A 12,938-nucleotide genomic window follows, 5' to 3' on the forward strand; every position below is an offset into this window, starting at 1 on the left:
CTCTGTCATGTGATCCAATGCACCAAATCTCATTAAACAATGCTAACTATTGCCACTGGTTGGTTCACAGACAGGAAGTTAAAAAGGAAAATGTCAGGGTACTTCCTTATTGCACTCTGACTTTCTACTTATCAACAGATAGAGTATTTGAATATATTTAGACATTCTAGACTGAAATCTGCATGGCACAGCAAGGCATTTGTACTTGTGTGTGTGTGTTTTATTATTATTTTATTTTTTACATTAGCAAAGAATCACAAGCATATTGGAAGAGTTAGTGTGATTTATTGAACAAAAATTAACAAATATATTAACTCACATAAAAATTGACAAATATATTCAATTTTAACTGAATAACAAGGTAAAGTTATGCACTTCTCAAAAACTTAAGAACAAGCGCAATGTGATCACAAGCAATACTGAGGCAGTTATTTAGTAAGTAAGATATTTCCAAATCAGCAATTTAAAAAACAAAAACAAAAAAGACTGACTTGTATAAATAGACTATACACATGGGTATTAAAACAGGTTTAAAGTTAAAACTGTGTGTGTGTGTGGTGGTGGGAGGGTAGGTGGGGGGGGGTTGGTGGTGGTGGTGGTGGTGGTGGTGGGGGGGGGGTTATAACACTAGAACAATAAGTTAGCTGTCATTATCAGCTGCAAACTTCTCTTTGTAGTCACAAATGTGTAGAATATGTTTAGTTACATGTATATACAGTGTTTCTGGACTTAATCATTCAGTATCTGAATCCTTGACATTAAGGCCGAGCATATTAGAGAGACTCAGTGACAATTTGTCATTTTCATTTGATGTGGAAATTTCAGGGGCTATAATCCCCAGTACGGACTCTGGCTTTTCTACTTTAAAGGTGCCTCCCCGCACCAAAGAGGAATCTCCTGTTTCTGCATTTGGGACACTGAGCTTCAGATCCACATCAGTTTTGTCTTCAGTTGGTGAGACGTTAGTTGAGGGTGATTTTTCCTTTGCCATTTTCAATCTCTCCATAATGTCAATCTTCCCTCCTGCTTTTGATGTTGAATTTATTTGTACTGGCAAGCGTATCCCTTTGCTGACAACATAATCCTTTGGCTCAGGGTCAAATTTCAATGAGCCAAATGTATCAACAATTCCTCCTATGCTATCAATGGTGTTAACTGGCAGTCTGTGGAATTTGAACACAGGAACATCAGCATCTGCATCTGCCACATGTTCTCCAGAGTTAACATCTACTTCAGGACTTGAAAGATTGAGTGTAGGAACCTTAAAGTGTGGCATTTTAAAGTCACCAAGATGCATATCTAGACCTGGGGTTTTTATGTGTTCATCAGGTCTTTTGAGGTCTGCCTTGGGCATGCTGATGTCCACATTTGGAGATTTCACTGTGATATCAGGTGCCTCAAGATCAACGTTTGGCAGATTGGTGTTTATCTTTGGTGCTGATAGGTTTCCATCAATCTTTGATGAAGACAGGCTAAGATCAGGTACCTGGAGTTCTGCTGTTGGTAGATCTAAACTGGGTCCCTTTACGTCAGCTTTTGGTAAATTAAAGTCCATATCAGGAGCCTTGATCTGTGGGGTAGACATATTCAAATCTGGTAAACTGAAGTTGGGTTTGGAGGATGAAAGGTCAATATCTGTTTTGAGATTAGTATCCACATCTAGATTTGGAGCATTGAGGTCCCCCTCAAGTTTGGGGGTGTCAAGACTCAGGCCTGGTGCTTTTAGATTAACATCAGGTGCTGTTAGATCAGCTTTAGGCAGCTTTGCATCTACATCAGGAAGAGACAGATCCAGATCAGGAGTTTCAAGGTTAGCATCAACATCGATATCTGGTGCTTTTACCCTTGGTCCTGATAGACCAAACTTTGGCAGTTTTAGTTTGGGCAGCTTAAATTTCCCTGCTGTTGCATCAACATCTGGAGCTTGAATGTCTACATCAGGGCCTTTGAGATCAGCTTTTGGTAAATTCAAATCCAGGTCTGGTGCATCAAGACTGCCATTAAATTTCGGTGCTGATAAGGATAGATCAGGGGCTTTTAGGTCTACATCAGGTGCCTCCATTTTGACATTGGGGACGTCAAGGCTGGCACCAATGTCTGGTGCTTTTAGATTAACATCAGGTGCTGTTAGATCAGCTTTAGGCAGCTTTGCATCTATATCAGGAAGAGACAGATCCAGATCAGGAGTTTTAAGGTTAGCATCAACATCGACATCAGGTGCTTTTACCCTTGGTCCTGATAAACCAAACTTTGGCAGTTTTAGTTTGGGCAGCTTAAATTTCCCTGCTGTTGCATCAACATCTGGAGCTTGAATGTCTACATCAGGGCCTTTGAGATCAGCTTTTGGTAAATTCAAATCCAGGTCTGGTGCATCAAGACTGCCATTAAATTTTGGTGCTGATAAGGAGAGGTCAGGTGCTTTTAGGTCTACATCAGGTGCCTCCACTTTGACATTGGGGACGTCAAGGCTGGCACCAATGTCTGGTGCTTTTAGATTAACATCGGGTGCTGTTAGATCAGCTTTAGGCAGCTTTGCATTTACGTCAGGAAGAGACAGATCCAGATCAGGAGTTTCAAGGTCAGCATCAACATCGAGATCAGGTGCTTTTACCCTTGGTCCTGATAAACCAAACTTTGGCAGTTTTAGTTTGGGCAGCTTAAATTTCCCTGCTGTTGCATCAACATCTGGAGCTTGAATGTCTACATCAGGGCCTTTGAGATCAGCTTTTGGTAAATTCAAATCCAGGTCTGGTGCATCAAGACTGCCATTAAATTTTGGTGCTGACAAGGAGAGATCAGGTGCCTTTAGGTCTACATCAGGTGCATCCAGTTTGACATTGGGGACATCAAGGCTGGCACCAACGTCTGGGGCTTTTAGATTAACATCGGGTGCTGTTAGATCAGCTTTAGGCAGCTTTGCATCTATATCAGGAAGTGACAGATCCAGATCAGGAGTTTCAAGGCCAGCATCAACATCGACATCAGGTGCTTTTACCCTTGGTCCTGATAAACCAAACTTTGGCAGTTTTAGTTTGGGCAGCTTAAATTTCCCTGCTGGTGCATCAACATCTGGTGCTTGAACGTCTACATCAGGGCCTTTGAGATCAGCTTTTGGTAAATTCAAATCCAGGTCTGGTGCATCAAGACTGCCATCAATTTCTGGCGCAGATAAGGAGAGATCAGGTGCTTTTAGGTCTACATCAGGTGCATCCACTTTGAGATTAGGAATGTCAAGGCTGGCACCAACGTCTGGGGATTTTAAATCAGCATCAAATTCAGGACCCTTGACCTTTGACCCTTTGAATTTTGGCATTTTGAACTTTGGGAACTTAATTTTAGCATCAGGTGGGTCAAGATCGATATCTGGACCACTGACATCCACATCTCCTTTGACATCAGCATTGGGCATACTTATTTTGAGGTCTGGAGCCTCAATCCCACCATCAATCTTTGGTGCTGAAAGATTAACATCTGGTGCACTCAAATTCATGTCTACATCTGGTACCTTCACATCAGCATCAGTGTCAACCTTTGGACCTTTCAGTGTGCCAAATTTGGGTTTCTTGATTTTGAACCATTTCAGCTTCCCAGTGGGAGCCTCAACATCAATATCTGGAGAGTCAATATCGAACTCAGGGCCTTTCAGATCAGCTTTTGGTAAGCTTAGATTGGCATCTGGTGCATTTATTTCACCATCAATCTTTGGAGCTGAGAGATTCAAGTCTGGGGCTGAAACATTAGCACCTAAATCAACATCCGGGCCTTTAACCTTTGGACCTGAGACTGACCACTGTGCCTTTTTAAAAGTGGGCCATTTGACCTTTCCAGATGGAGCCTCAATGTCAGCACCTGGTGCTTTAATATCAACATCAGCCTTTGGTAGATCCAGATCACCATCGATTTTTGGAACTGAAAGATCAATATCCGGTGTGCTAAGGTCTGCATTTAGGTCTGCAGCTACATCTAAATCACCTTTGGAGCCCTGAGGTTTGGGCTTCTTCCATTTTTGATGAGGCCAGCGGATTTTACCAGAAGGAGTTTCCACATCAATATTTGGCGTTTGCACATCAAGATCCGGACCTTTAAGATCTGCTTTTGGTGACTTAATATCAAGACCCTGGGCATTTATATCAGCCTCCACTTTTGGAACAGACAGATCAACATCTGGTGTATTGGCATCTAAGTCCAGATTAGCTTTTTGAAGTTTGGATTTCTTCCACTTTAAATGAGGCCAGTTGATTTTACCAGAAGGGGCATCAACATCAAGATCTGGGGTTTCAACATTTAGATCAGGGTCTTTAATGTCAGCTTTGGGCACGTTAATGTCAACATCTGGTGTACTTAGGTCCGCATCGATCTTTGGTGTAGAGAGTCTGACATCAGGTGAAGAGAGGTCAGCATTTAAGTCGCCATCGGGTCCCTTAACTTTGGGACCTTTCCACTTTAGATGGGGCCACTTGATTTTGCCTGAAGGTGCCTCAACAGCAGCATCTGGGGCTTCTACATTTACATTAGGTCTATTCAGATCCATCTTTGGCCCATTCAGGTCCACATCTGGACCTTTAAGGTCTAATTTGGGAGCTGACAGGTTAAGGTTTGGTGACTCTGTGTTTCCACTGATGGGAGGGAGATGGAAGTCTGGCATTACAAATTTGGGGGGCTTGTATTTTTGGGCCTTTCCCTTTTGCATTTGAAAGTCTAGATCTGCAGTTTGGGGTTCACCTATACTAGGACAGGAAAGGTCTCCGTTGACAGTGGGACAACGTAGTTCACCCCCTAACCCCTGTGCAGCATTTAACTTGCCGTTCAGGCCATTAAGTGAAACAGCTGGTGCCTCAGCTGATGCATCCAGTGACATGTCCTTCTCTATGAGCATCTGTTGGTTAAGAAGTGATAAACAAAGAAAGTTAACACAGGCCTACTGCTGAAACAACTTTAACCAGATAAATGCCAGGCCATAAACCATACATCAAACCTCTAGGTCAAAGGTCACTACATCCAAATTACAAAAAACATGTTTTTTAGCTTACATTTTGTGGTATATGTGTTTAAGCATGTTCAATATGCTTAGATTAAATATAGCCTTTTTTGGAACTACTTTTGAATTAAGAAATCATTGCTATAGGAAGTGTTTTCCACTCTTAACACAATTGTGTTTTGAGAACCTTAAACACAATCCTATTCCCTTCACTGCAATGGAGACAGAAATCGATGCAGTGTTTCTTTTCTTAATTTGGATGGACCAGTTATGACTTTTTATTTGTTACTTAATCTGTCGTGCCATAGCTGGAATTGTGATGTTTACCTTTGCAGAATCTTTGAGACCAAATCCTGAGGAACCAAGACCAACACTGCCACTCACATCATTCTTTGTCAGAACCTTCATGTTGTCTTTGTATGGCTCCAGGACCTTCAGAATGTTTTGCACTTCATTTTTGTTGAGATTTTTAAGGTTTATAGCAACCATCTCATCTCCTGCAAAGAAAGAAACAGTCCCTCATAGTTTTTTTATACATACCTGATGAATTTATTTAAACTACAGCAAAAATAACATAAGAATTTTTGTGATCATAGGTTTATGTTCACTTACCAGCTTCGATGCTACCTTTTGCAGCAACTGTGCCATCTGAGATTCCCGTAACGACAACTCCTTTTTCAGGGCCATCTGCGACCAGGCTTTGTGAAAAACCTGCTGTCTTGCTGTCCCCGCTCTTTGAAAATGGTTACAGTACACACATAGAGACGGTTTGCACAATATTCTCACATTCATGCCACGCTATTTGTTATAATCTTTTTATAGTGGATTATGATTATGAATGTTTTATATAATAGTTATCTTAGTTTCATTGGCTGGTTTGTCATACTTACCATACTTTCTTAGGCGTACTTAAACCCACATATCATGGAATTTATGCCAAAATAGCAAAAACCAAGGATGCTCCAAACAGCAAGTTATCTGTAAAGCAATATACAGGAGCAATCTCAATTTTAAATGTTCATTGTTTCCATTGTTTGTTTGTTTTTAATTAAAAGTGAAATTTTCAGATCAGATTAAGTTGGATTATTTTAACATCTAAATCGGCAGCAATCATACAGCCAGCAACAAAGATTTGATGTTATTATTAAGGCATTGGTTTAAGGTTTTGATAAATTTGATAAGAAAAAAACAACAACATAAGGTCTGTGTTTGGATTCTAACTCTAAGAGGCATTTTCAAAAATTTAAATATATTTTTTAATATTGCCTCATACACAGCGATTTGGAAGCTAGTAGGAAGTTCCTACCTCATCTGACATCTGACTGGAGTAAGTACACTTGCCTTCACCTGCTTTTTAATTTTTGGCCCTGACTAATATCAACGCCCACACACTGTATCGTCTCACACCTTAGGAATCCCAAACTTCCGCCAAGTTTGTTAAAGGAAATTTTGAAGGGAGGGCGGCATCTAAACCAGTTGGTTTAGATGCATTCTGACTGACACACACATGCAGCCCTCTCTTCGACCACACCCCATCTTAACATGGAAATGCTAATGCAGTTCTTTTACGGAGAAGGTGCCTAGATAAGGACAGAGCAGCCTTTGAATTGAACCCTTCTGATTTGAGAAACGTGTCCTCAAAGCCTTCCACAAATATTCAAAATGTTCACTAATTCTACAAATCCAACCCAATGTTAACCAGCTAAGACATTTAATGTTAATGTAACAAACTAACAACTAACTAACAATGTCCTCCCAAACATTTTTTTTTTTTTTTGTTCTTGATTGAAAGGCTTCATCAGGTCACCAGTCAGGAAAAGCACCCCAGTTTCACAATGAGCTCAATAACAGCCCACATTTAAGATAACAGTACACTCAGTATTGTAGGTAATTTATTTTTACAGCTTAGCCATGAAAGAAAGAAACTACAGTCATTATGGTAACTGTTTTTCAGAGCAGGTGATGACATTGTCCCTGCATAGACAAGCTTCATTTCCAAAGATATTAAAAATACAAATAATGGCATAACTAGACGGTGTCTTCAGGCTCTATACCGGTACTGCCTCAAGAAATAAGCAACAATTCAAAAGGAAGTAGGGAAGATGGTATAGTCAAATGGGACTTTTTAAAAATGTATTGGGGTTTCTAGGTGTATCACCTAAAGCAGGAAGGCAATGTGATACAACTGTTATCACCAACCACTAAAACTGGTGCGCCCATCTTTTCTTTTTTCTTTAAAAGGATTAATGTAAGTGTATGCTGTCCTTAAACTGAATAGAATAGAATAGAATAGAATAGAACAAAGTGGGGTGTGATTCAAATGACAACAGAGTTGGGTATGTCCAGAGGTGTGACAACGGCAGTACTACATGACTTTGCTGAATCTGTAGTTGTTACATAATTTTAGCTTGAATCCTCATTCTGCCAAAAAAAAACAACAAAAACAAACAAAAAACAAACAAATGCAACATACTAACTATACTAAGTTGGGCCATTGTGTATCATATATGCAATTGATTATCAAAGTCTTACACCAAATCATAAATCATCACAGTAGAAACTTTTCCTGCAAATCATCTCACCATAGCGGATTAAACAGAGAGTTAAACCTCCAACTGTTGTGGACACAAATGTTCAGTTTTAAACTGAGTAAACCCCTACTTTTCATAGAATTAAATAATTTTACCAGATCTCTTGCCAATGTATCAAATCAAACCAAACTGAAATCACACTCCATACTGTATTTGATGGACTTACCGTGTGCTGCTGCAGAGATGCTTCCACCTATCAAAAGCCCAGGGAGCGATGTCTCTCTTCTGTGTATCACTGCTGGTCTGTCATGCTGGACGAGATGGATCTGCCTGTTAAATGCCTACTAGCTTACACCCAGCCAACCCAGGAAAACAGGTTAGGCAGCATCAGGACCGCCTCTCCTAATGGTCCCTTTTCTCTTTGCAACACACACACACACACACACACACACACACACACACACACACACACACACACACACACACACACACACACACACACACACACACACACACACACACACACACACACACACACACACAAACAAGTACACACACACAAGCCATGACTTCAAGCCGGGCCCTTTGGCAGCCGAAACTTGACTAAAGAGTACAAGAAGACTCCCCAGAGAGAAACACACCACTCCTTGTTAACAGGACTAACCAGGTTTACAAAGTAACAAGTACATAGAAACATCTCACACTCCTCATGTAACTTACATTTTACATTTTTGCTTTTGACCAATCAGAATCTGGTCAAATTTGGAAAACCTTGTCGTAAATGTATTCCTAAAAGCTGCTCCACAGTCTTCCCATCGTTTTGTTCATTGTGGCATTAATCTTGCAGAGTTTTGCCGTTTAGTGCTCAATAAAAGCAGTCATGGTTATCATTCCTCAACTGTCCGAATGTAAATACTGGCTTATAAGAGGAAAGGACTGTTGCTTTTTGAATTCAAGGTGCTTTATCTTTTTTTGACAAGGATGTTTCATTAATGGAAATTAGTTTCATTGTCATGATTATGCTGTTTGATGGCAGTGAAGGAAATACCACTTCTTTGAAGCTGATGAGGTAGCACTGTCTTTGAGCTTTATCGTAGACATGGTGTTAGAGTCATGTGGTTTCAGGTCATAATTCATAACGCTGATGAACTGGATTGGCATTCTGTTGTATGGCATTTCAGTAATTTTCAAGATGCAAAATGCAAAGCAAAACTAGGCAGCATTATGAGTCACTACCAGGCCCAACTGATCAATTCCTACAATGTGACAACTGTAGATGAGAGCTCGAGAAGGATTTTTAACAATGTTGTGAATGTTGAGCAATAGAAATACGAATACAAAATTAGATGCTTCACCGCCATGCTTTCTTGGAAATACAAAGAGGTGATAATATGGGAGAGGGGGGTGATGTGAGCTATTAAATCGGGTAAGGTGTGGTTGAATGCCCATTGATCATTGTTTTCTCATTTGCATTTTGATGGGAGCGTCCAGTCTCACAGGTACACTCCTGTAATCCTTTATCAAGACCACCCATTTTTCAAATGTGTTCCTTTCAAACTAAAAAATATTGCTTACATAAGTGTCAGCAGCTGCTTTTATCTAACCTTTATTGTGTTACAATTCCAGTGCACTTAATCACCACTCTTGAAGAAGGCACATGCAGATTTGCTTTAAATTTCTTTTTTATATATATATAATTTTTGTTTTTATTGCTTAATTATTGTTCTCCAAAAATACTCTCCTTCAGACTCACTGCATAGGCGTCGGTTGCACAATCAGCACAGTAAATTTGGACAAACAGATCAAAAAGTCAGAGCAGCACAGGCCTAAATATAAGCACAAACTACAATTGAGCTACTGTTCTGAAAACAGTGGATTCTACATTTCCCATGATCCTCATGTCATCTAAATGAGTTGGTTTTTCCCTACATGATCTCTTTAATAGTAGTTTTGTCAGAGATTTTTCTTGGTCTTCCTAATCTAGTCCAGACTTCAGTGCATCCCCTAAACTTCCATTCTCTTTGTTGTTTCAGACAGGGGAAGTCTTATTATCACCTCCTCCTCTTTTGTGACAGAACTGAAACCGTACATTATGTCTCTTGGTCTTAAGTTTGAGGTATTGGGCATTATAACATTACATAAATGAATGACAGTTATGGTCAGAACTCAGGGGAAACATTTGAAGCTTAATCTATCTTCTGTTAAATCAGTTTGCAGTTAATAGTGTATTTCATATTTCTCTGACTACCTTGTGCTTTGTATGTCAGGCCTATAATTTAACACTAACAACATGGAACTGACCTGAAATTGAGTCCTCTGCATCTTAGTTGAGAGTGATGCTACACCAGTTGTGCCTGTTAGAAATGGTCAATGTATGCTGATTTATCATAATTTTACGAACCTGAAAATAAACAAACAAACCAATCACAATGAGGCAAAGATGAAGCCCTGGAATCTGATTCGAGTCCTTCTTTGTCATTGAGATTACTATTTAGATCAAATGTGAAATACTGTCCATTGATCCACCCACCGAAGGAAGTCAAAAGACATGTTACTCAGGCCGAAGAATTTTTTTAAACCTACAAAGACTATTCTTACCCTCACCCTCACCCACCCCCAGGCTTCTGGGGTTGTGTGGGTGCAGTCTTATTTGCATATGTATGACACAGCTTACAGTGGAGAGTGAATTTGAACAATTTCTGTGTTCAGTTTCTGTTCTACCAGTCGCCCAGGCACATGACATTATTTCAGGTGGGGGGCATCTGTGTATTTATGGCCCTTCCCCCTCATAGTGTGTTGATTGTCATGTTCTACAAATAAATAAGACACATAACAAGACATTTTGATACATTTCATTTTGCCAGTATACATATTGTACACATTTATATTCATTGTAGCTAATGAAGACCCTAACAGAGTTAGGGTCTTCATGGGCTCAACTGTGACCAAGCACTTATCCAATGTCATCTCACATTTATAACAGTGGTACATAATTCAACTACTAAATATATCTATTTGTAATAAGGTATATTTACTAATCAATATATTCAGCATTACAAAGGAGTTACTAAATACATAATTACAGTATATTCTTTTCAATATTGTGCCAGGGTAGAGACTTACTTAAGAATACTCTTTTGATTAATATGCTTTTACTGACAGTAAAATACTTGTATTTGTATTATTATTGTCACCTCTGCTCGGTTAGGTTTAGTAAAAGACCAGTTTTTGAGTTCAAATAGAGGACATTCTTCATCATGGTTACAACAATAAACACATGAGCTTGTGGAGCAGTTATGGTGAATGTAAAGTTTGGTTTTAAACAGGAAACAAAGGGTCACAAAGAAATGTATTTAGGGGCTGCTTACAGAAGAGAGGTGGTCATTTTGAAGGAGAGGACAGTGTCATAGTGTCTGTATTGTGGTATTCCAACATTTACTTGAGTAAATCATCTGAATACCTCTGGATGTGGTCTAAAGCAGGCATGTAGGGAGTGTTGTGGGAGAAACAAGAATACAGTTTTCATCAAGGGCTGCTGGGCATGTGAGATCTGTCGCATCTGTAAATATAGAAAGTGGAGCTGAGGCTCCTGTTTTTCAGGACTCAGAACACCGCCAGCATTAGACAGATGCTGTGAAAATGTAAGGGGAGCATTAGTGACACACAACTAGATTTGCTCAGATTTCCAGTCACACAAACTAAACAGGTGTTCACAATGTGAGTGAGGGATGGATTGATGGTGATTGTGTTTGTACATGTCTGTTAGCCAACGGCTGCCTTTTTCTAGAATCAGAGAGAAAGAGGGAGAAAAAAAACACGGTCTCCACTTCAGGTCTAAACTTGTGCCTTTTAATGAATACCTGTGGAACTTTGTCAAGCAGGCTGGGGTCTGTAAAGCACACACATACACACACTGCCTTTACTATTACAACAGCACAAATGTTATGTTTGCCTCAGACGTCTTAACTCTATCATCTATTGTTGGCCTTGCAGTTGCGAATTTTGTTTTCCAGCCGGTGAGCAGCATTCCCTTCGTGTTTTGCCTTCTCCTCGCTTCAAAGCAAAAATCTTCATTTTTCAGTACTGTGCTGCAGACTTGCATAGGGGAAGAAGAGCTGTGGCGGGGGGAGGTGCTGTGTACGTGTCTCTGTTGATAGGTGAATGAGTAGACATTGTCATTCCGGTTAGTGCATAGCTCTGTTATCAGCTAAGTGGGGACCATAGTGAGGAAAGCAAGTGGAGCATGCGGAGGAAAGTGAGCACCATGTGTGCCTCTTCAAAGCAGACACTGAAGCAAACTCTGACATGGCCTCCTTGTTCAAGACCTGAAGTGTGCCAAGGGTTACATACCTCCTGTTTGGTTCATTAGCAGTTAATTCTGTATCCTCATTGACTGCATGAAATGTCTTCTTGGGGTGGATTCTGTTTGCCAGCCTTACTGTAAAAATAAAGAGACAAAGTCAAAAATGGATCATTCATGAGAAACCTGAAAGTTATGTTGATGTTTGTAAGAAAATATTAAATTACTAAAAATCATTCTGTTAAATGTAAATTGGTTCCGCATTCTGTGGTATTAATGAACTCTGTATGCAGGTTAAAACTCTTTTACAGGTATTAACTAGTAGCTGATATTTGTAACTAACAACACTTAATACACTTTTGTTTCAGACTATATCCGAACAATATCTTACCAATTAGATTTTTGGTTTTAGTTCAGTTTTCTCAGGGATGAACAAACCAAATTGGATATTCTCACTGCAGAGCTACGTGTTGTGATCTAAATATTATTCATTTGTAATCTCTGGATGTGAGGAGTAATTCTAGTCACATCTATGTTATTTATATAGCACATTAACCACGTTAACTTGAGCTTTGCATGTTGTACAGCAAGTCCTTGATTCAGATGAGGAAAACCCTCCCTAAAAAGCCATTAGCCAGGAAAATAAGAATGAACATTTATTATGATTGACAAGACGACTTCTGTTTGAAATCGATTCTATTTGTAGGTCAGTGGAGCCCGTAAATAAAACACCAGTGAAAATATAACACCAGTTGCAAGAACAGGGGTGCTTGAAAGGACGTGATGAGTAAATAAGTCGACCGCACCTTCCAAACACAGTCATTAGAAGATGGAACAAATGTTGCATATCTTTACTTTACACTGAGACCAACTCTGATTAAGACAGCTTCTTTTGAAAGTAAGTCCCCAGTAGGAAATGTAGTTTAACGTGAATATGATCAGTGTGTGTTTACCACAAACACAAAGCAGGCTAAGTGCACAAGATTCACTGATAAAGTTTGATATCTAAGCAAATACATAATAAACAGCAGACATTTCATACTGGAAAATGTGATAGGAATACGTGAGAGGAGGACACCTTAAAGGAACATTAAAGCAGGTTGAGAAAAGTTTTGAAAGATAGTAATCT

The 12,938-nt window shown here is 39.6% G+C and overlaps 1 protein-coding gene across 1 annotated transcript; it reads right to left on the reverse strand.

The window, feature by feature from the left end:
• Nucleotides 1–265: 265 nt before the first annotated feature.
• On the reverse strand, nucleotides 266–7,885 carry si:ch211-125o16.4 (neuroblast differentiation-associated protein AHNAK). The gene is made up of 5 exons (XM_047604041.1): nucleotides 7,736–7,885; nucleotides 5,869–5,956; nucleotides 5,591–5,711; nucleotides 5,306–5,475; nucleotides 266–4,876 (listed from the first exon to the last, which is right to left on the reverse strand). Exons 2-5 carry the CDS (start codon nucleotides 5,869–5,871, stop codon nucleotides 734–736), a joined length of 4,437 nt encoding a protein of 1,478 aa, XP_047459997.1. The 5' UTR covers nucleotides 5,872–5,956; nucleotides 7,736–7,885; the 3' UTR covers nucleotides 266–733.
• Nucleotides 7,886–12,938: the final 5,053 nt, after the last annotated feature.

The sequence above is a fragment of the Mugil cephalus genome, chromosome 13 (genome assembly GCF_022458985.1).
Source record: "Mugil cephalus isolate CIBA_MC_2020 chromosome 13, CIBA_Mcephalus_1.1, whole genome shotgun sequence".
NCBI classification, from domain to species: Eukaryota; Metazoa; Chordata; class Actinopteri; order Mugiliformes; family Mugilidae; genus Mugil; species Mugil cephalus.

What these genes read in the sequence shown, in the direction of transcription:
- si:ch211-125o16.4 (XM_047604041.1), bottom strand. An exon ending in AAAAGGTAGCATCGAAGCTG is followed by an intron (nt 5,476 to 5,590) that starts GTAAGTGAACAT and finishes CTTTCTTTGCAG; the next exon opens with GAGATGAGATGGTTGCTATA. An exon ending in GTCTCAAAGATTCTGCAAAG is followed by an intron (nt 4,877 to 5,305) that starts GTAAACATCACA and finishes CTTAACCAACAG; the next exon opens with ATGCTCATAGAGAAGGACAT.